The 24,547-nt window shown below is 31.3% G+C and overlaps 1 protein-coding gene across 13 annotated transcripts in view; it reads left to right on the plus strand.

The window, feature by feature from the left end:
- The window catches only part of LOC127725852 (uncharacterized), a 112,307-nt gene that overhangs the window by 78,404 nt on the left and 9,356 nt on the right, over positions 1–24,547 (plus strand). For 2 of the 13 annotated variants that reach the window (XM_052233167.1, XM_052233171.1), the window contains 22 exons: positions 91–171; positions 589–821; positions 1,907–1,936; positions 4,237–4,436; positions 4,972–5,100; positions 5,766–5,874; positions 6,081–6,266; positions 6,831–6,986; positions 8,647–8,859; positions 9,362–9,507; positions 9,793–9,978; positions 10,572–10,683; positions 11,001–11,174; positions 11,715–11,959; positions 12,651–12,710; positions 15,219–15,441; positions 16,149–16,337; positions 17,598–17,795; positions 19,042–19,158; positions 19,957–20,068; positions 20,802–20,935; positions 21,427–21,477. In XM_052233167.1, the coding sequence (XP_052089127.1) occupies positions 91–171; positions 589–821; positions 1,907–1,936; positions 4,237–4,436; positions 4,972–5,100; positions 5,766–5,874; positions 6,081–6,266; positions 6,831–6,986; positions 8,647–8,859; positions 9,362–9,507; positions 9,793–9,978; positions 10,572–10,683; positions 11,001–11,174; positions 11,715–11,959; positions 12,651–12,710; positions 15,219–15,441; positions 16,149–16,337; positions 17,598–17,795; positions 19,042–19,158; positions 19,957–20,068; positions 20,802–20,935; positions 21,427–21,477 (3,284 nt within the window). Of the gene's footprint in view, positions 1–90; positions 172–588; positions 822–1,329; positions 1,351–1,906; positions 1,937–4,236; positions 4,437–4,971; positions 5,101–5,765; positions 5,875–6,080; positions 6,267–6,830; positions 6,987–8,646; positions 8,864–9,361; positions 9,508–9,792; positions 9,979–10,571; positions 10,684–11,000; positions 11,175–11,714; positions 11,960–12,650; positions 12,711–13,648; positions 13,679–15,218; positions 15,442–16,148; positions 16,338–17,597; positions 17,796–19,041; positions 19,159–19,956; positions 20,069–20,801; positions 20,936–21,426; positions 21,478–21,751; positions 21,779–24,251; positions 24,267–24,547 lie in introns of those variants that run through there. The other 11 variants (XM_052233168.1, XM_052233172.1, XM_052233169.1 and 8 more) reach the window with 8 other exon arrangements.

Consider the following 24,547-nt stretch of genomic DNA (forward strand, 5'->3'; position numbering starts at 1 on the left):
TGGGAGGTTGGTGGGTGGTATATGAGTTTTTTCACACATTTTGTTTGCCTTTTAAGATGAATGTTATACATGCTTGTTTTTTCATCTTAGCTGTTGAAAGTTACCTATCTGCAAACAAGGATGGTAACCTTGGTGTGACTGGGGAAGGAACATTACTTGATCATGCTCAAGGTAAGACATTTGTATTGATAGATGTAAATATCAAAAGGGAGGGCACAATAATATGCAGATTGCAAGTTTCTGCAATGTTAGAACCACCCAACTCAAATCAGTCACAATCTGTCCTCTTTTATTGAATGGAAATTTTCCCATTTCTTATACTCTGTTACATGCATCATTGATTTTTTACTGTTTTTATATTAAACTGCTTAAATATTGACATGAAAGTTTGTGACAGATCAACTCAATGTGATTTAAATTAATTCTCTGCACTTGGTCTTCATTTTTACATGACATATAAATAACCAAACAAAAGTATGAGTAAGTGTGGAGAACTAATGTTAATGAGATTGAGATCAACTAGGTATATATTTCTGTCATATTATATCAAATGTAGACCTACTATAAATGTATCTGTGATATTTGTAGATGTTCAGTTTACTGCTAGGAAAAGGTCTCCTTCACCAGACAACACAAAAGGTATAACTATAGCTGCAGCCAAATATTCCAGTGAGGACTGTGCTACTCTGGTCCAGTATACCATAGCTATTGTAGAGTTCTCTAGACTATGTGGTCCACTTAAGGCAGCCTTGGAGAATCTTCATGGACTAGAGAGAGAAATAGAAGAAAATGAGAGACTGCAGAAAGAAAAGGAAGAAGAGGTGAGAACTATAGTAATTTAAATGAAAGCAATGTTATTACAATCTCACTGCTTTAAAGCACAATATTTTTTTTTCAGTTTCACTGTAAATCATTGCATGTTTTTCATTCGTTCTAAATCTGTTTGTGATTTTATGGTGTTATACAAAAATAACTTTTATTTGTGAACTGGGATGAGGCATAAACTCCAAGATACTTTTTTCTCCTGATACTATTATAATTACACAAAAACCTAAATTTTGATAGGCTGTCTATTTCTATTGACTTGTTAATCTCTATTACATGTATTTTGTTCTGAGTACAAATGGCATAAAAATACCGACTATTTCTATAGACTTGTCAATCTCAATTATATGTATTTTGTTCTGAGTACAGATGGCATAAAAATATCGTCTATTTCTATAGACTTGTCAATCTCTATTATATGTATTTTGTTCTGAGTACAGATGGCATAAAAATACCTTTGAATATACTTTGGACAGTATATAACATCCACAATTAATTATTCAGGAATTAGGGAAGCAAAGAGAGGTAATACAAAGTATATGTTATGTTGTATATCTTGCTGAATAATAAATATTGCATTCATGTTTACATGTATATATCTTGTTCAGTCATTCTGGAAAGATTGACTTCAGTACATTCATCATTGAAAATTTCTCTAATACTATACATGCATAAAATGTCATATTATTTGTTCTAACAAGTCTGTTTGATCTGGTGAAGGACACACTGGCAGAGTTATATGTTTGTTTTTAATAACCTATATTGCCTCCCCTGTTTAGAGGTTCTGACAGCAAGACATTGTGATTTTGTCACCTTTATTGTCTGTGGAGGATTTTAAGTTTAATAAATTCATCATTACATTGTAGAAATTTATAAACTTTTTATGGGACCATCAGCTGTCTAAAGAAAATTGAATGTTCTTATCTGATTATGTACAAAATGTATATGTATATATAAAAAGTTTGTCATATGACAAAATTTAAAATGACCCGTTCCTGTTCAGAGAATTATTTACATGGTGGCTACAAGTATTTCATTATAAGTTCATCCTCAATAATTCACCAGTCTATTTGATATTTAGAGAAGATTAAAAAAATTACTTATGAAGGAGGTAGATATATATAGTTTGATAAGTGGACATTGTTTTTTTTTAACCAATTTAATGTTTAATGGACTTCAGTGACAGCATGATGCTTTCTCTTATAAAGAAACTAAGGCATGAAGTTTATAGGACTTAGCATGAAGTCCTTCTCCTGTGATATACTGATTTTCTTTCTTGTGCAAGTGAAATGTTTTCAATGAAGCTGTTTTATCACAATCGAATTGAAAACAACTAACTGATTTCAACACATGGTGTGTGTTTATTGAATTAATTGTTGATAACTAACTTTTAACACAGATCTCCAAAAAGCTGAAACTTAGTAGAAAAAGAAAGGTTTGTTGTAGGAAGAATGTTATATCAGTGTTTGAAATAGGACAAATATAATGTTGATACACAGGGCTCTTCCATATCACTCATGAAAACCATGTGTTAGACTTCTGTGGATTCATTATTATTGGTGGGATAACAATTTATGTGGATTTTGTTGGTAAAGGTGATCCACGGATTTAAATGTTCAACAAAGTACAAATTTTCTATAGGCTTGTAAGCAGACTTTTGCATAACCTCAAAATTAAACAGTCAGCTTTTTCTAAATGCACAAAAATTGGTACCTACAAAAAAAAAATTAATCCACATCATGTGTCTAAAACAACTTTATAAAATCTATAGGAAATATTTGTAAGAAAAAACTCACTGAGTGGGGATTCATATCCTGGTTTTCATGTTTTAATGGACAAGCTCTTAGATCTTGTATGAAAAATAAAACTATTAACAATCATTCTTTCTTCTGAATGTTTTTTGGAAATAACAGAAATCTACCTTCGTATCAGTGGTTTATAATAGTTTGATTTGGAATGAAGAAAGCATTGTAAACAGTTATAATATTTATTCATCTTGCCAGTAATGTCTACAATGTCAATGGTAATACTAATTTGTCTTCATGAGATCAGCAACAATTGACTGTTTCAAACACTGTTCATGTTAATCTCTTATGTTGTATCTCAGATTATCTGCATGATTTGTCCGTGTTTGTAGATTTCTTGACATTGAGTCTTCTGTTTATGTTTTGTTTTATAATTTAAATTATGTATTAGTTTACTTATAGGAATGCCTATTAAATGTGTATTTGAATTACTTATAGACAACTGTTAGATCAGACAGTAATTACTTAAAATGAATCTCTATTTGAAATAAATGTAGGCCTAAATTGACCTCCTTTAATTTGTATTTAGGAAATTACACTTTCTTAAAAAAAAAAGTCCTCTTGAAGAAAGTTTACTTCTTAAATATGGACACAGTTTCAGAAAAATAAGAACTACAAATGTACTTACAAACCTAAGAGCACCAAACAAAATTCTTCAAAGTTTATGAACAAAACAATACTTCAATTTTGAACACCAGTGATTTTAACTTGTCTAAATACCAAGTACACCTGTTATGTTTTAAATATAATTTCATTGATAAGTTTTTGGAAATTACTTGAGTTTAGTAACTGTTTTACATATTTTACAGAGCATGTTTGCTTCATTGAAGGTATCAATGTTTTGATTTGTTGGACTGGTGTTATTTTGTTATCTTTTTAATATAAAGTTAGCTTTTTTGTGGAAAAAAAAAAGGAATTTTCTTGATTTAGATTCTCTATTATTAACTGTATAACTGGAACCCATTTTTGTGTACCTACATTTTTTAATGTACCAAATTTTGATGTAGTTATAACCTCCCTTTTCCAAATAAGTAGTGAATTAGCATGTAATTATACATGGACTGTAGATATAAAAAACAAGGATGTAGTTGACTTAAAGTATTATGGATATGGGATTTAATGGTAAGAAGTAATGATCTGAAATAAAATCATTAAAGGAAAAGGTGTTGTTAAATGAATTATATGAAATTGATGTATTGGTTATAGGTTTTGTTTCTTTCATATCACAGAACATTCATTATATAAGTATGAATTATATTGTTTGAGCTCATTAAATGCCCTATACATAGATGATAAAATACAAAAGGGACTTGATATTAATTTTCTGTTATGAACAAATATACCTATATAATAAGATATATCACATGAAAATTCTAGGCCCCATACAAATTCTATCTCAAATTTGATTACTAATATAATCTCCATTTACTTTTTGTATGTAAAACTGAAAACAAAACTGGTTTTCATATAAAGATTTTCATAATCTTTAGTCTTACTTTCATTCATTTTACTAAAACTTCATAAAGTACTACAGTAAAGACATTGCTAGACAAAAGATTTTCTTCTGTGTCGCTTGAATAATGACAAACATTTTCTCATTGTACAGCAGGGAGAAGAAGAGACCAAACGTGATGCAACACCAGAACCTGAACAGGAATACACAGCAGACGATCTATCCAAACTTCAGGATGATGTCAATAATCTACAACAGCAGTTTGATCAATCTGTCACAGAGAAACATAATCTGGAAACAGAATTAACATCTATGAACCAGAGACTGAAAGCTGCTACAGACCTTATAGACAGGTAATCATTTTGAAATATAGTACTTTGGATTCATTATGCGTGGGATACAAATTTAAGTGAATTTTGTATGTTTAGGTAAACCATGAATTTAAATGTTCAAAGAAGTACAAATTTTCTATAGCCTTGCATGCAGGCTTTGGCAAAAACCACAAAATCAAATATCTTTGAAATTGCAAAATATTCTCAATCCACAATAATTGATGTCCATGAAAATAAATGAATCCACAGTACTTTGAACTACCATGTCAAAAAAAGTTGTAGCCAAAGCTATCATCATACATCAAATTATAATACAAATGTACTACCATGCTTGATTTGATTATTATTTTAGTTAGAGATTTTACAATTACAATTTAATCATGACAGATCTAACCACATACACACTGCAAAGTAAAATAACATTTACAGATAGATAAAATATCAACTTTTTTGTAGGAAAAGTATTTAAATATAAGTTCTATGTTTTACAGAATTATGCAGATGAGTTAAATGATTGATAATGATTTTATCTTATTGTTGTTTATATATATTACAGTATGTATGGCCAGGAACTAGAATGGAGAAAATTTGTTAAAGAGAATGACAGCAACGATTTGTTGTTAGCCAACTGTATCACTGCTGCTGCTTTTCTTGTCTACTGTGGCTCTGCTAATATGGATACAAGGTACCAAAATAACATCCAAATTTGATATTTATGATAATCTATAGATGTGAAAGGTTACTAGAATGAAGTATGATGGATCAAAATAAAATTGATAAATTATAAATTTTCTTAAGTTTATCTGAAAGATAGTCATATATATATGCATAAAATTAAAGCTATGATTGAGGCATAAAATAATACAATCAGAAGAATACATATTTCTATGAACACCATGATATTATTATACCCCCACTCTAAAAGTGGGGGTTGGGGTTTAGAGTGGGGGATATATATTGCAATCATCTTGTCAATTAAATATTTTTTATTTTTGTCTCACTTTTCTCAGAAACTACTGAACAGAATAAATTCACATTTGGTCAGCAGCTTCACTTTGATGTGTTGTATCACCTGTACTTTTTGGATCTGTCAGATACTAAATTCTTGTTTTCTGACTCTTTGAATTAAGATTGTGGTATACTAAGCATGACAATGTGTGCTTTCTTGTTTTGCTCTTTGTCTAGTGAGTGAATTGTTAATATGAGCACAAAACAATAGTTCAAAGAAATGTTTGGATATACTGGTAACCATAAATAAAAGTAATAATACTTGATAACTTCTAGAGATAACATGTTCTTGTTGCATATACAAACACATTTCATACAATTCTGTAACTTTATTTTTTGTAGGAAAAGAATGGGAGAATTTTTCATGCAAGTTTGTGAACATCATGGGATGCCAATGCCAAACGGGAAGTTGTTTAAAGAGTTGACATTGGTGGATTTCCTTTGTAAAAAAGTATGCAGAATACTTCTAAATACTATCTTTCTCTACTCAAGGAACTAAAAGTATTGGTTTTTTTTTATAGAAATTTCATAACATATATATTTAAAAAGATAAATCAGACAATTTTTCAAACAATTCATAACTAAATCTATATGCTAAATGATGAAAAAAAAAAATTAACATTGAGTTTAAAGTTCAATTTAAAATCATTTTTTTAGCTTGACCTGATGGAATTGGAGATAAAACAGTTACCAACCACACCCTTGATGTTAGAGAATGCTGCTTTCTTGATGCAAGAAGACTATGTAAATGCCTGGCCTTTGATCTGTGATCCTACAAGTAGAGTATTGGATTGGTTATATCAGTATAAAAGAGATAAAGGACTGGTTGTTGTACGATACAGTGTAAGTAAAACATACATTGTATACCTTTTTCGCCTTTGGTCTTTAACTCTGTATCAATTTAGATCTGATAAATGAATTAGACTATAGATCTTTTAATTTCTGTTTAAATCAATTTACAACTTTTATACACCATGGATCATTGAGAGCTTGAAGGTTGCATTTACCTCCAAATCTCTTTTGGTTATTTTCGTCATTGGCTTGCTGTCTTATTGTTATGTACACACCAATTTGGAAAAAGGAATAACTTGTCATGGCTGACCCTTTATCCTCAAGCATTACATTGGTTGTACATTTCAAACTCAATAAAACTTTTGTACTTGTATCAAAATATAAATTAAATATGACCAGCATTGTTTTAAACAATATTATATTGAATGATTGTTGGTTCCTTTATACCCCTTCAGCGCAAAAAAGCTATATCGCGGCAAAACACAATATTGTATGTAGAAGCAGTAATTTTAATTAAATATTGTGACTGATTTTGCACAATGTGATGCAGTTACTACTCTTTACATAAATACATTTAATTGTTAAAATTTAAATGTATAATACTTTCTCTTACAGGAAATAAGATCCCAGTTTGAGAATTGTTTAGCAGATGGTAGTCCATTATTCATAACAGACTGTGACCTTGCAGAACTGTCCAATGACAAGAGGTTTATTGATGCATTACAGAACTGTTCACAGTTCATCCATGGAAAAACTAGATTCAAAATTACAGTAAGTTAAATTTTTTTAGAATATTTCTCTTTTTGAAATAAGCAGTTTTTTGATAAATCATTACTATACCCAACTATAGTGGCTATATTGCAGTCACCTTGTCATTTAGTCTTTCCAACAAACATTTCTGTAATACTTTTCTCAGAAACTTTAAAACAGAACAACTTTATTTATATTTGATCAGCAGCTCGACAGTTATGAGTTGTAAGGTGTGAGAACGTTTTGGATCTTTCAGATACTTACTTACTGTTTCACAATACTTTGAACTTTTCTATATGTTGAATGAACTTTAAAATTTTTGTGACATTTCTCCAATAAAATTGAGAATGGAAATGGGGAATGTGTTAAAGAGACAACAACCCGACCAAAGAGCAGAAAACAGCCGAAGGCCACCTAATACATACTTCTAATAAAATGACTTAATATTTGGTCAGCAGCTACACAATGATGAATTGTTAAGTGTGTATGCTATTCTGATCTGTTTAACACATACTTCCTGTTTTCCCATACTTTTGAAATATGTGTACCCTTAGCACAACAACACATGCATTATTTATTACAAAACTAAGCAAGAGTATATAAATCTGTGATGGCCACTTTCAAATACAAATAGAACATTAACATATTATGGAATTTGTAATTTAATATTTTTGACCAGTCATGAGAAATGATTTACACAGGTTGAGGACCATGAGGTAGAGTATGATCTTAAGTTCAGACTGTTCCTCCACACTACAGTAGATTCCCACAAAGATAATTTTTTTCTATTTTTACACAGGTTGAGGACCATGAGGTAAAGTGTGATCTTAAGTTCCGACTGTTCCTCCACACTTCAGTAGATTCCCACAAAGATAAATGTTTTCTATTTTTACACAGGTTGAGGACCATGAGGTAGAGTGTGATCCTAAGTTCCGACTGTTCCTCCACACTACAGTAGATTCCCACAAAGATAAATGTTTTCTATTTTTACACAGGTTGAGGACCATGAGGTAGAGTGTGCTCCTAAGTTCAGACTGTTCCTTCACACTACAGTAGAGTCACACAAAGATAAATGTTTTCTATTTTTACACAGGTTGAGGACCATGAGGTAGAGTGTGATCCTAAGTTCAGACTGTTCCTTCACACAACAATAGATTCCCACAATTATAAATGTTTTCTATTTTTACACAGGTTGAGGACCATGAGGTAGAGTGTGATCCTAAGTTCAGACTGTTCCTTTGCACTACAGTAGAGTCACACAAAGATAAATGTTTTCTATTTATACACAGGTTGAGGACCATGAGGTAGAGTGTGATCCTAAGTTCAGACTGTTCCTTCACACTACAGTAGAGTCACACAAAGATAAATGTTTTCTATTTATACACAGGTTGAGGACCATGAGGTAGAGTGTGATCCTAAGTTCAGACTGTTCCTTCACACTACGGTAGAGTCACACAAAGATAAATGTTTTCTATTTATACACAGGTTGAGGACCATGAGGTAGAGTGTGATCCTAAGTTCAGACTGTTCCTTCACACTACAATAGATTCCCACAATTATAAATGTTTTCTATTTATACACAGGTTGAGGACCATGAGGTAGAGTGTGATCCTAAGTTCAGACTGTTCCTTCACACTACAGTAGAGTCACACAAAGATAAATGTTTTCTATTTATACACAGGTTGAGGACCATGAGGTAGAGTGTGATCCTAAATTCCGACTGTTCCTCCACACTACAGTAGAACCACACAATGTACCACAGACACTAGCTGCCTACTGTACAGTATTGTACTTCCAACAGAGTAGACATTGTCTAGAGGTAGAACTAATGGAAAGATTTAAAGCCAAGAAGGAGAAATCAAGGAGTGAAGAGGAAAGACAAGCTCTTAGAGTGGTAAGTTGAAATTCAGAAAGATAAATTATACATCTTGACCTGCAACACATCAAAGAAATTTTCCTGAATTCATGAATGGTTTAAGTTAGTTTTTCATTTTGGATTATTTTAGTTGACTGTCACAATCAACAAATAATGACCTAATAAGGGATTAGAGTGTGACATGAATTTTGCTCATGGAAAACTTCTGATTGTAAAATTGTCCTTGAGAACTAAAATGTCCTTTTAACATGTTCAACTTAAAGAAAAAGCTTGCCTAAGTATTTTTTTAGAGATGCACATTGATGAACTCGGTGTATTAAGTAATACTAAAAACATAACAATTGACCAACAAACTTTTCTCCAAATTTTTATACCAGAAAAAGAGAGAAAACTACAATATACAAAACCTTGGCAGTTCATATTCAAGAAAAAGAAAACAAAATTATGATAAAGATGTAGTGGGTGGAAAATTGTCTACCTTCTAGCCTTTTCACTAATCTCATACAATATTATTTTTTAGGAGAAAAAAGAGAATATGATAGAGATGGAGAGGTTAGAGTTTCGTCTGAGGGAGAACTTGTCTAGTGATGTCAGGTTGATGAATGATTTACCAGCTACAAAAAAAATGACAGATCTAAAGAAGATGTATGATGAAGCTGTTGACAGGTAGGAAGCTAAAATTATCATTGTTACAAATACTAGTATACAATTTATTTGTGTTTAATTTTCTGTTCTCCTTGACCAAAAATCTAAGGAAGTTTAATTATGAGATAAAGATTTATATTAAATCTCCTGTTGATCAATGTCAAACATACCAAATTGCCTAAGTTCACTGCATTATTCAAAACCAATCTGCATTGTGATCGCAAGACCTAATACTAATAACTAAATAATTTTGGTTAAAATGTAAAAAGACAAGCTTATATGAAATTGATTGTTTGATTTTTGTAGTCAAAGTCGAGTAGAGGAGAGACAAGGTGAACTGACAAAGAACACTGATACCAACAGGAATGTAGCCGTCAGAGCTGCTGTGTGCTTTGATGTAGCTCAGTATATGAGAGAAGTCAATGCGTTATATCAAATATCATTCACCCAGTTCCTTACATTGTTTGATTATGCCATTACACAGTCAGAACCGTAAGTTAACCAGTTCTTTACACTGTTTTTGTTTATGCCAGTCATTTAGCTAGTTATTCAAATTGTTTGATTACATCATTATGTCACCATGCAGGCAATTAACCAATAACACTAAGTATGTTAAGACAAAGTTTCAAGCAAAACTGAATCATTCAGCCAGGTACACATTCAGAAATATAAGTCAGTTTTCAACACAGATATTTACAGTTTGATTACACCATCACACAGTAAAAAAATCAGTCATTAAGCCAATGAGTAATATTGTTTCTCTCAGATAGAAATGAGAGCAAGTCGGCCAGTCCAGATATCATTGAGTCAGTTCATACCATTGTTTAACATTTATCTAATTAGACTATTGGAACCATAAGATTTTCTTACATACTTGTACCCTTAAGTGGTTAACATTAGACCTTCATTTCAAAGTCGATAAAAATAAAGAAGAAGAAACAAAGTTAAGAAAATAACTTGAGAAGTGCCATTGCTGTTTGTGGGTTGATTACTGTAGCTGTTTTTGAACAAAAGAAAATTCAATATCCAAAAGATATATATGTCAAATTCCTATTGTATTAACAGGTAGTTGAATTATTTTATAGGTCTCAAGACCAGGCTATGATTGATAAAATCACATACACCACACATAACTTTGTAGCCAGAGGACTGATGGAGAGAGACAGACATCTGTTTTCACTTCTCTTAGCTATTGAGGTAAGTAAGAATATATAGATTTTTAGTAGAGAAGGCTCTTTTTGAATGAGTCTAGTTGAATTTTGAGTCTAATAAAATGTGTAGACTACTTTACTCTAGTCAGTGATATATAAGGAATAGTTCAGAAAAAATCTGAAGTAATCTTGAGACTATAGAGAACTCCTTATCTCTCCTGTCTCTGTATACCTCAGGTTATATTTTATTGCTTTATTGACAGATGGAAGATTCCTTAGGCAATGTAGGAGAAGGAGAAAGATAGTTCCTTATCTCTCCTGTCTATATATACCTCAGGTTATATTTTATTGCTTTGTTTACAGGTTGAAGATTCCTTAGGCAATGTAGGAGTAGGAGAAAGAGAATTCCTGATCTCTCCTAACTATGGATCTGTTGTTATGTCAGCCTTGGGATATACACAGCCTACTGATAGTAAAATTCTACAACAGAAAAACACATTTGCCTGGATGCATGAAGAACAGTTCCACAATCTACAGGTTTGAGAATTTATTCAACAGAATTATTTTTTTACCAATGTAAAGGGTTGAATATGTTCAAGAACATTTTACTAGTAAATAAGCAAAATCACTGCTTGCTTATGACATGATACATAGAATAGAAATAAACATGTTTTCATCATGATAAATTAACAATTCCAGATTTTTTAAGAAATATAATTGTTGGTAAGCAAAATTATCCCTAAATAGAAGTGAAACATTGTTAAGAGTGAGAACTCAGATAATTCAGTCATGTTCTTTTTGTTGTGTAGAAAAGAAATTATAGTTATATCAGAGACTTTCAGGTTATTTTTTTTCTTGGTTTGACTCTGTATTGAAAAAAGATATACACCTACTACCATAATGTCTACAAGAAATGAGGTCAGTTTTATTACATAGTCTTATCTTTAATTCAAGCTTTATAAAATGGGATGATAGTATTCTGTTATATGGTCTACACTATCTGAATAATGTTTATGATTACTGAAATAGTTTGCTGTATACCTTATTTTGATGAAAACAAATTCTGACATTTTGTAGGTATTGGCCACACACTTTGAATGGTTCCAAGACATGTTTGATAAAATGCCAAAGGACGGTCGTGAGTCACCTTGGCGTAATTTTGCTGATCCCCAAATCACTGTGGCAGGAGAAACTCAGCCATTACCAGACAAATTTGATGAACATTGTAAGAACCTACAATGGTTGTGTGTAATGAGAGCTGCTCGTAGTGATCGACTCATGCAGGCATCCACACTGTTTATCAACAGAGTATTAGGCAAGAAGTGAGTAGAATTATTACCCTTATACTAATTAAAATGAAATTGTTTTAACCTAAAAAAGTTTACTTATGTTCTTTTCTCAGAATGTAACCAGTTTGCAGCTAGACACTGTGCTTTGTTATGTTGACTTTTATAATTTCATGTGATATTCAGTTTCTTTTATGGCAGAAAAATTCTACCTTCTACATATTTCTTGAAGCAAATTAGATGATTATTTGATTACAATGAAAGGTATTCAAAAATGTATAGCTGTTGAAACTGAAATTGCTCATGCAAAACAATTGATTTATAATTTGTTTAAATGTGATATTACCAAAATTTTAGTAGGAATTTGTCACCAGCTATGGATTTTTACTAAATAGCTGTTATTGATACCAATATACATCAGATCATTTACAAAAAATTGTATATATGTATCTAAGTTTGTATGTTTTTTGCTTTTAACACTTTTGTGCACTCAATATGATATAATGTTCACTGTTTATTTTTCACTTTTGATTTTTTATTTGATCTATATAGAAGAATAATGTAAGAGTAGATTATGTCTTTTTTTTTTTTTACTACAAATGACGGCTTCAGGACAATCACAGATTTTTTTTGTTTATTAATATTCCATACAGTCAAGCATTTAAGAGAAGATGAGTTTTTTGGTTATTACTAGGAATTTTACAATGAACCTTATTTGTATTTTTAGGAGTGCTTATCTGAGAAATAGGAGACCAACACTAAATAAATTCACTCATTATCTTTTCACGTAATGTCTTAATTAAACAATGGATCTAGACAGCTTAGTGCTATATTATGTACAGTAGTTAGCTTTATATTATGAAAATATTAAAGGGTTATTGAACACTTTCATTCCCTCTCTTGTTCATGTGGGATTATTAATCTCTTGGTAAATTTAAAAACTTTTGGAAATCAACTAAAAGCCAACAAACATTAGAGTTCTATTTAGAAGTCATATCCAACTTTCAATAAAGTATTTCTTTAGCAGACAGTTTTTTTTTCTTAAAAAATGCATGTATCATGATCTTTATTAGGAAATATATCTACTTTTATGTATGAGGATATTTTAGCATAGTGTATATTACATTTGTTTTACCTTCAACATTATTTATTAGTGCTAGTCAATTTTATAATTATATAGTAAATTTCAAGATGTTGATGCTTTAAAGTATAATGAATATTTCAGTTGTTATAATTAGACTGACAAAATGAACTACTGAAAATATTTGGAAAAGATTGGCTCAAACTGCCAGAGAACAATGTTTTATTAATTGATTATTGTCTATATACTGGCTATTTTTTCTGGATATGTTGATTTAGAATGATTTTTTGTGTGCTTCAAGTTCAAAGTAAATCTACTTATAAAGAAATCACAAACAAATAGAAATGATATATGAATGAACACTGGCAATTTAGTAACACCTGTCCTGATGGAAATTTTAAAGTGCTTTCTTCCTTTCAAAGGTAAAGAACCTTTGCTCTGTTTTTCTCTGCTTAAAGTTGATTGTATCCCTAGTTTTCTCAAAATTATACCCTCCAACTTATCAATAAAGTAAAAGAATAGTGTGTAAACATTTCTACACAGATACCCTTGCATGCTATTATGCGTTAGATATACAAATAAGAAAAGTTACTATTTGTTTTATAAGGCTTCTATGCTAAAGTAGACTTTTATGTTTTCAATAGACATCAGGATGTAGATTCATCAGAACGTTGGTAAGCAGCATGCAGTGTGTGACAGCATGTCATAAGCATTCAATGCACTGTAGCTGTGTGATAATTACACATAACTCCATAGTGGGCGTACAAAATTATGTGTGCTGCTTTAATGGATTGGGTCAATATTAATATAGCCATAGGCCAAGATATATACTGGCAACAAGAGTGGGCAAAATATTTGATATCTTTAAACCTTATCAATCAAGTAATTTATGTTGACAGGTGGTTGGTTGTGAAGATGATGAAAACACTTTGATTTGTATTTTACTAATTTTGATAGTTTTATTGGTGTTGTGTTTTACTGCTATGTCTCAAACGTTTCAGCTGAAGGAACTTTGAATGACCCTTAAATAAATCGTAGGTTTGGAGCCAATAGTCCTGTTCATTCAAAACTATTTATACAAGAATATCATACTTACTATAATTATAATGTCTGATAATTTCCTCTTTATTCAACAATGAATAGGTCTTTTTTTGTGTTTTGAAATGTTGGAGTTCAGTACAGTTTGTATTTCTTATCATCACTTTTAAAGATATGCCTGTAATTTTAATCAGGTAATTACGTCCATTTGTTCCATTTGTGTTTTAGCTGCAACTTGCATGCAACAAGTTAAAATTACTGATAGGGATACAGTTCTGTGTTTTGAGAACTTCTAATAAGGCCCAGGCTGAGGAACATTACATGCTAATTATAAAGCCAATGCTTTGTTGTATTGTGTGGTAGAAGCTTGTAGCAATGATTTATAGCAACACTACAAAGGTAGAGTGCACCAATTCCAATCATCTCCAAAGATGACAGTGTCTGATGAGGAGTTAAGCTTAAGAGTTGAAACACGCCAAAATTACCTAGTATGTAAAACATTGGACATTGTCTACTTTTAACAGTCATGCCTGCAGTTGGAAGTTTTGTCCTGAATTTTATTTTAAAGAATTTTTAAAACAGATAATTGTTTATGAATAATACTGATATAGGTAGAACATTTAAACATTTGATATAGACTTTTTTCCAAACATGTAAAAAATGTTAAAATAAATGGACCCAAAGCTAGAATGGTATAAAATACCAATGACTTGTAATATTTACTTTAACAATTTGTTATTTTGCTGTTTTAACAGTTATTTTCTAACTCCTACTAATTAAGTAAACAAGTTAAAATTTTTTGAGAATATAATATGATTTATTAGGTGTGTTACATTGCTAGTCAATGTTTAAAGATGTAACCAGTAGTAAACATTTATGTATGTTGTGTCTGGGTAATTTTCACTGTAATGTTATGTTTCCTTCCTGAATTCTAACTTTCCTGTAAATAATGTCTGTAAACTGAGATAAAAAAGAATCTTAACATTTATTACACTATGCATTGTAATTTTGTGCTAAATACCTTATGAATATGTATAATATATTTTTTTTCAATTAACATTTATGTATATGTGTTTTGATGTCTTCACTTTGTAGTTAAATTTCTGCAAAACATATATATTTTGTTAGCTGTGATTTCTAGAATGATAAAATAATTAGATGTATAACTATTATCAGGTATTATGGAGATGTAGGAATAGACTTCACTACAATGCACAGACAGAGCTCACCCAACACACCTGTCTTATTGTTGTACCAATTTGAAACAGAAATGGCATACAAAGTATTTATAGACTATGCCAACAAGAAACAGAACAAACCTGTGATAAAAACACTGACAGAGAACACAGCTGCTACAGAAAAAGCAGTGAAGCGTATCATACAGAAAGGAATGAATGAGGTAAGTACAGAAATTATTCATGTAAATAAATTGATCAGGGGAAATAATTAAACAAAAAGAGTTATGCCCCTTGGAAATATTAGTTATATGGAAAATTGCATTGTTAGCGCTCTCATGCGTACAATTCTTGCCAATTTTTATGAATCTTACAGCATAGGTTTAAATTAGCAATGTCTTGGACAAGTTTGAAACAGTGCAGATCAATTATCTTTAAAAGAATTATGCCCTTGAAATTTTTAATTATAGGGAAAATTGCATTGTAAGTGCTTTCACATGTACAATTCTTGCCAGATTTTTATTAATTTTATAGCATAGGTTTAGATTAGCAATGACTTGGACAAGCTCGAAAATCAGTGCTGATGAATTACTTTTAAAAGAGTTATGCCCTTGGAAATATTGATAATATGGAAGTTGCATTTTAAGTGGACTCATGTGTACAATTCTTGCAAGATATATATTAAATTTATATCAAAGGTTTATATCAGCAAAATCTCTGACAATTTCGAAAATCAGTGCCATCAACAATTTTTAAAGATACTATGTCCCTTGGAAATATTAATTGTATGGAAAATTGCATTGTTAGAGCTTTAAAACCTTCTAAGATACTTATAAAAACATTTTTTAGTTATTGTCCATGGACAGATAAAATATGTACAACACGGGGACAATGGAACTCTGTTCTTTTATTTATTTATTCTATTTTGTAGGGATCTTGGGTATTATTGAACAATGCTCACAATGCACCTAATGTACTGAAGAGTTTAGAGACTGTAATGACCGAGAATCCTAAACCTGACCATAACTTTAGAGTATGGATAACTTGTAGGATTAAACCAGACTATATACCCACCAGAATGTTACAGAATTCTGTCAAATGTGTCATTGATTCACCCAGGGTAAGTGTAATTAAACTGGACTGTATACCCACCAGAATGTTAGAGAATTCTGTCAAATGTGTCATTGATTCACCCAGGGTAAGTGTAATTAAACTGGACTGTATACCCACCAGAATGTTAGAGAATTCTGTCAAATGTGTCATTGATTTACCCAGGGTAAGTGTAATTAAACTGGACTGTATACCCACCAGAATGTTAGAGAATTCTGTCAAATGTGTCATTGATTTACCCAGGGTAAGTGTAATTAAACTGGACTGTATACCCACCAGAATGTTAGAGAATTCTGTCAAATGTGTCATTGATTTACCCAGGGTAAGTGTAATTAAACTGGACTGTATACCCACCAGAATGTTAGAGAATTCTGTCAAATGTGTCATTGATTCACCCAGGGTAGGTACAGAATAAACATGCATTATTATTTTGTAACACCAATGTTAAAAGTTGGATGGGTTGTGAGTGGATCAAATATTTAAATCAACAACACACTAAGTGTATGCTTATAGAAGAATGCATATCTTGAATAATTATCTTAACCTATAATTATGTATGAATAACTGTACAACTCTTAAGGGTAAGTCTTGATCATAAAAAAAAACCCAGAAGTTTGATAGGAAAGTTCAGATCAGAGGATTGATATTTTGAAAGCAAAGCAGATAAAATATAATAAAAAAAAATATTACCTTGATTTACATGTCTGAATTTGTAACCTTTTTTATATGACGAGGTAGAGATCTAAAAACCAACAAGATGTAAGGGAAGTATTTTTGTCAATGTGCACATCTTTGATAAAAATAAATTTCATAAAGAAAATAAGGTCACCTTAACCATATTTTCATGTTTGACTCACTTGGGTAAAGTTTTAAGTTAGAATTCAGATATGAGCATCTGAAAATTGTAGAGGGTGATATTTACCTCTAGATATGATGTCGGAGAGTAAATGAAGTTCACACAGAAAAGTTCCTTTTGGCCTTTTTTCATACAGTAGTCACAAGTAATTGATTGCATCAAGGTTCAAGTCTGAGCAACTTAAAGTCATTGAGAATAATTATTGCATACCTCTGTTATAAAGGTCATCACCATGACAATATATTTTGCAAAAAAGAAACTCCAGTTGATGTCTGATGGGATTAGTTTTAGTCCAATCTATAAAAAAAGTAAAGCATCAAAAATATAAGCTATTGCATGCAACATATATTTTTTTTACATTTAAATTTATTTTTCCCAATATTGATATATTTTTATAAATTTTTCTGATTTTAGGTAATGAAGGACAGTTTGATTAGATCATTTAACTGTTTTGACTCGGATATATTGAAACAGTCCTCTAGACAGGAATGGGCACCAATGTTACACAACTTGTGTTATGTCCATGCTGCCATACAACTCCGAGCCAGGTTTGGTATGTCTGGATGGAATGGCCCCAAAGATTTCTCCAAAATAGGATACACAGAATTAATGGTAATTAACTTTTTTGTAACATTAGGATCTCTTAAATCAGTTTTCATTCTGTAATTTGACATTTCAACAAATTCTTGAATACTTTATGTTACATCATAGATAGGATTAGTTTTATGACTTTGTTGGCTCTAAGTTGTCCCCCTTAATAATTTTTATGCCCCACCTACGATAGTAGAGGGGCATTATGTTTTCGGTCTGTGGGTCCGTTCGTCCGTCTGTCCATCCATCCGTCTGTCTGTCCCGCTTCAGGTTAAAGTTTTTGGTCAAGGTAGTTTTTGATGAAGTTGAAGTCCAATCAACTTGAAACTTAGTACACATGTTCCCTATGATATGATCTTTCTAATTTTAATGCCAAATAAGAGTTTTGACCCCAATTTCACGGTCCACTGACCATAGTATATGATAGTGTGAGTGGGGCATCCGTGTACTATGGACACATTCTTGTTTATGTTGCATTCCAGAGCTTAATGTTTTGAAAGCTTTAAATAATAACCTGATGTTAATTAATTAGCAGTTATAACAATTATTGTTTTTTTCTAAAATTTTCCTTTGATCTTTTTATGCCCCCACCACTAGGCGAAGGGGGCATTAAGTGTTACCCTTGACCGTCTGTCCGTCCCCAAAGGTAATTTCACATATTATAAGTAAGCTTGATTGGGGGCATTCGAAACCTGACATATTCTTCTTTTATTTTGTGATAATTTTCCAATTCACGCTGCCTGAGTGATATTGGATTTTCCCAGTCCAGTAGAAAGAGAAAGTATGATGTCATTGATGTTGCCTAGGAAAATAGCGATAGCAAATGGTCTTTCAAACTCAAGGATGTTTCTCAGTTACATCTCATCTCTAGGTTGCCACCCTTCAATGAGATTGTAGCAAAGAAACTCCCTCTTGTTTGAAGAACCATCCATTATCTTTAACTCCATTTTAGTTTGAAGGTTTTTTTTTTGTAATTAGGGCCTCTCCTAGTGGCGGGTCGCCCTATGGTGATCAGTCTGTCCGTCTGTAACAAATCTAGAGATTCGTTATAATTTCATATTTTATACTTGACATGTATATTAACCAACACCAGAGGGTGTGTCATAATGTTTGTACAACTTCCTAGGTCAAAGTTCAAGGTCAGCGGGACCCACAGAGATGGCTCCCATCTCAATGATGTCTAGTTTTCATTGTAATTCTATGTATATGTAATTTTAATATCTAGTGAAAAATATAAAAAGAATATATTTTGAGTATATGATTTCAGGAGTCACTGTCTATCCTGGTATCTGAGTTTAAGGATCCATTAAGTTGTATCGCTCCGGATGGTTCACAGATGTCTAGACCAACATCATGGACAGGCCTAAGATACATGATGAGTGAGGTAAGTCTCCCAGTCTGTGTTGATATCAAAAGTGTTTAAGGAATCATACTAAATAAATGGTGCTTTTGTTTCTTATTTTACAGTATTAACTAACTCGAATTATTCAAGCCCTTTCCGTGTCCGATTTTCTCCCACACGAGGGCTTGAACTCTTTATGATCATTGGCCGCGTCGTCTGCTCTCTGTGAGAGAGAGCCAATCGGCAGCGATCAGGATAATGAGTCTGCGCAACTGTCTTGTAATTGTCTTACTAAACACGTGTGTTCAATTAACACAAATCCGATAATAATTAATTAACATCAATTAACATCAGTTTACATCATTTAACATCAATTAACATCCGAAACTCCTCCTTCTTTAGCTGCCAACTTAAATCAAAATTCCCATATTGCATAGCGGTGTGAATTTTCCGGTTGACGGTCTTTATCGAGGAAGACGTTCAGGCGTTAATGTAGCCTTCGTAGATCAGCGGAATATAACGACTGAATTATTCGGGTTACAGTATTAACATGATGTAGTGTCCAGCAGGATTTTTCAGTGCTATGATGATAAAATGTTTATGTTTTGAATCAAAATTTGGTCAAATCTGAATTATGAAATGTATGAGAATGAAAAAATAGGAAAAACTAATAGAAAAAGTTTCTTTAAGAAAACTGAGACCTAAAACTCATTTAGTTTGAACTTTAATTCCAGGAAAGGATCTTGTTTCCATTACAATATACCTATACTTTGTTACATAACAAGATCTTGTAAATAAGGGGAGATAATTAGCATGAAATTGATTTTGTTATATTTGCAGATAATATATGGAAGTCACATTACCGATTCCTATGACCAACAAGCTGTTAGTGCCTTAGTAGACTATTGGTTATCACCTAATGCTGTCAAGAAAGATTTTGAAGAAAGGAGATGTAAGTTTAATTACTAAATAAAGCAAATAATATAGGCCGTTTTTAAAATTGTAAAGTTCAGTGAGAGTTTTCAAATGTTATTTGACAACAGTTTTCATTTAGTTTGATAGATTTTGAAGTAGAATAGAAAGTAACATGTAAGTTTAAATATGAATAATATGAGGTATGAGGTAAATGTCTATGAGAATAAACCTATTATTAACTACACAAGTAAATCACAAACAAAGATGAGCAACAACAAACAACACATGGTCCAGAAATCATGACTTGGTACTGGCACAAATGTGATGGCATTTTTGATGCACACAAACTCTCTCCTAGGTCTATCCAAACCATCCCAGGTCTTAAAAGCAATACACATAATAAGAAAAGTCCATGCACCACAAAATGACCACAAAATATAACAAGGAACCAATAGATTGCACATATTTTGAAGCCTGGGTCAAAATGTGCTCCCTTACTACTGGAAGCTACTTAAGATAAGACTTATGCAATTATATAGGTCAGGCATCAGTTATTCAAACTACTTAGCTGATTAAACAATTCTACAGTTTCTATTGCTGTTTGTTTTATAATGGTGTTAAACTATGGTAACATCAAAAGTTATAAATGGTTCATTTATATTTTAATTTAATCATTAAGGTGTACAATGTACTGAAATTAATGTTCATTCAATGTTCTATTTCTGGGGATTTTTTTGTACTGTAATTTTTATTATTTTTCTTTATTTTAGTAAAATACAAGCACCCTGCAGCATTTTTTAACCCTAATGTCAGATTGAACACACTAATACAAGCACTGGAGTATAATATAAGTCCTCACACACTTGATGTACCAGAAGGCTGCCATATTCATCCTAGTGTTGAGGTAAGGCATTATAACATCTCTTTATATTATTTAGATTTAAAAACATGTTTTCCCTGCATGAAAAACACAAAATTCAACTTGGGTAACACATTTGCACAATGTATTTTGTCCATTCAAATGGAATGCATGTAACTGGCTGTTTTACCCATCACTTGATTGTATTTGCTTGAGCATGGTAATTATGCATATTCACAGTAATTATCAAAACATGATTTGACTAAAAAAAGTTAGGAATGGTAAATATAATATACAAGTATATTACTTGATAAAAATTCACCCCACGACCAGCCAAAAAAAAATAAAAGATGCAGAGATCCAATTTTATACAAATGTTTCCTTAACAAAGAGATATTTATAGTTGTAGTTTCAATAAAGTCTTTGGATGAATCTATTCACAAAAGTTACTTAAAGTCTGAAACGAAGAAATTGTATAATTTTTTATTTTTTATATCATGCTAAGATACTATGAAATATACTGATTTTTATTTCAGCTTGTAGTTCATTCCCACCATATGAGGGATCATGTAGTTCATGACATTATGGTCATTATTAGTTGCTTCATTCATATTGTGTTTTTAGTAAACCATTGCTTACTACTTCAAGTCCATCAAAGAAAATAGTCCTTTGAAGAAAGCAAAATAATCTAGGAATAAAGATTTAAGAAAAAACTCCTCAATCAAAATTGTATTTCAAAAAGTTTTTGTTCTTCATGTAAAAAAGAAATATATGAATTATAGTCTTTTAGGTTTATTGGATAGAATCCAGATTAATGAACAGTTTTGATCATGTGACTAAAATGTTAACTTTTTTTGCCAGATACCTAATAAGGCAAAAGAATTTCAGGTAGCTACAAAAATGAAAATTACATAGTATAGTGTTCAAAAATTTCTTACATTTCATAGCTGTGGGCTTTTGGCCAATATTCTTTATTTTCAATAGTAAATTAACATTTTCATTTTTAATTTGAGCAGCTGTTCTGTTCATTAATAGTATAAAACAATAGAAATTCTGTCTGAACTAAAAAAAAAAATATACCTAAAGGTTTACTTAAACTTGTGAATTTTAGTTAGTATTAGTTTATCAGTTTAGTTTTATGTTGACTGAAGATGAAAAGTTTTCAGGTCATTCTAGTGTTAATTGTAAAAACTTTTTCTTCAAAATTATAATTAACTCTGTCTATTTCTGTAATATATAATGTCAGAATTAACAGTACGAAACACTGACCTGAAAACTTTTTATTTCTGTTCTGATTTCTCTATACAATGATTTTTTACCTTAAATGATTTATTAAAATGTTAAAAAGTTTCTGTCCAAATTTATTCCCTATGTTAAATCTAATGTTCAACTTACCAAAAACTGCTAGGGGTTATTAAAAATTTTTTTTAGGGGTGTCATTTGCATGTCAATCCTTCATTTAGTTTAGAATTGACATTTGATTGTCATTATTCAATCCTTCAATCAATTTAGGAGTAACATTTGATCATTATTCAATCATTCAGTCAATTTGGAAGTAACATATGGTCATCATTAATCAATCCTTCAGTCAATTTAGGAGTAACATTTGATCATTATTCAATCGTTCAGTCAATTTAGGAATAACATATGGTCATCATTATTCAATCGTTCAGTCAATTTAGGAGTAACATATAGTCATCATTATTCAATCCTTCAGTCAATTTAGGAGTTACATTTGATCATCACTATTCAAACATTCAGTCACTTTAGGATTAACATATCGTTATCATTATTCAATCATTCAGTCATTTTAGGAGTAAAATTTACCAGGCATACTTCAATCCTAGTTTAGTTAGGGAGTGACATTTGCTTGTCATTATTCAATCCTTCAGTCAATTTAGGAGTAACATTTGATCATTATTCAATCATTCAGTCAATTTGGAAGTAACATATGGTCATCATTAATCAATCCTTCAGTCAATTTAGGAGTAACATTTGATCATTATTCAATCGTTCAGTCAATTTAGGAATAACATATGGTCATCATTATTCAATCGTTCAGTCAATTTAGGAGTAACATATAGTCATCATTATTCAATCATTCAGTCAATTTAGGAGTTACATTTGATCATCACTATTCAAACATTCAGTCACTTTAGGATTAACATATCGTTATCATTATTCAATCATTCAGTCATTTTAGGAGTAAAATTTACCAGGCATACTTCAATCCTAGTTTAGTTAGGGAGTGACATTTGCTTGTCATTATTCAATCCTTCAGTCAGTTAAGGAGTGACATTTGCTTGTCATTATTCAATTTTTCAGTCAGTTAAGGAGTGACATTTGCTTGTCATTATTCAATCCTTCAGTCAGTTAAGGAGTGACATTTGCTTTTCATTATTCAATCCTTCAGTCAGTTAAGGAGTGGCATTTGCTTGTGACGTTGTTATTATTCAATCCTTCAGTCAGTTAAGATGTGATATTTCCTTGGCATTATTCAATCATTCAGTCAGATAAGGAGTGACATTTCCTTGGCATTATTCAATCCTTCAGTCAGTTAAGGAGTGGCATTTGCTTGTGACGTTGTTATTATTCAATCCTTCAGTCAGTTAAGATGTGATATTTCCTTGGCATTATTCAATCATTCAGTCAGATAAGGAGTGACATTTCCTTGGCATTATTCAATCCTTCAGTCAGTTAAGGAGTGGCATTTGCTTGTGACGTTGTTATTATTCAATCCTTCAGTCAGTTAAGGAGTGACATTTCATTGGCAATAGTCAATCTTTCAGTCAGACAAGGAGTTACATTTCCTTGGCAATATTCAATCCTTCAGTCAGTTAAGGAGTGACATTTGCTTTTCATAATTCAATCCTTTTAGTCAGATAAGGAGTGACATTTGCTTGGTAGTATTCAATCCTTATGTCAGTTAAGGAGTGACATTTGCTTTGCATTATTCAATCGCTCAGTCAGTTAAGTAGTGACATTTGCTTTTCATTATTCAATTCTTAGTCAGTGTAGGAAGGACATTTGGTTGTCATAATTCAATCCTAAGAATCAGTCAATTTGGGATGGAAGGTTTTTTTTGTTGTCATTTTTTAGTCCTTCATCTATTTTAAGAGTGAGTTATATTTGAATTCAATCCTTCAGTCAGATAAGGAGTGACATTTGCTTGTCATTGTGTAATCCATCAGTCAGTTATGTAGTGACATTTGAATATGATTATATCAGTCAGTCATGCAAGTGTTCATCCACTTAAAATCACTACAACAATGTAATCAAATTAAGATCCTATTGTCCAAGCAGTTTAACATTCTTCTAAAATAATATCACTTTTTTTTTATCTTTTCACTATGATCACCAGGAAGAAGGATGCCCGGTATGACACTTTATTACACATTGTGTGTTGTGTGAAAACTCCTTAATATAGTAGTCAAGATAATTGTTGTTGTAGTGTCAGAATTCATATAAATGACTTGAATATCTGTTACTTTGGTGTTAGTTTTTTTAAGAACTTTTTTTACCTCATGTTACAAACATGGTGATGCTCACAATCTAAATTTTTGATTGTATGTTGGTATTTTAATTTTCTTGTAAACCTTTCTTGAATAAAGTAGGTAAAAAATACATACAATTTTTTGTTATTATGGTTTTTCAAAA

This window comes from Mytilus californianus, unplaced genomic scaffold, assembly GCF_021869535.1.
Source record: "Mytilus californianus isolate M0D057914Y unplaced genomic scaffold, xbMytCali1.0.p SCAF_15, whole genome shotgun sequence".
In the NCBI taxonomy this organism is placed as follows: Eukaryota; Metazoa; Mollusca; class Bivalvia; order Mytilida; family Mytilidae; genus Mytilus; species Mytilus californianus.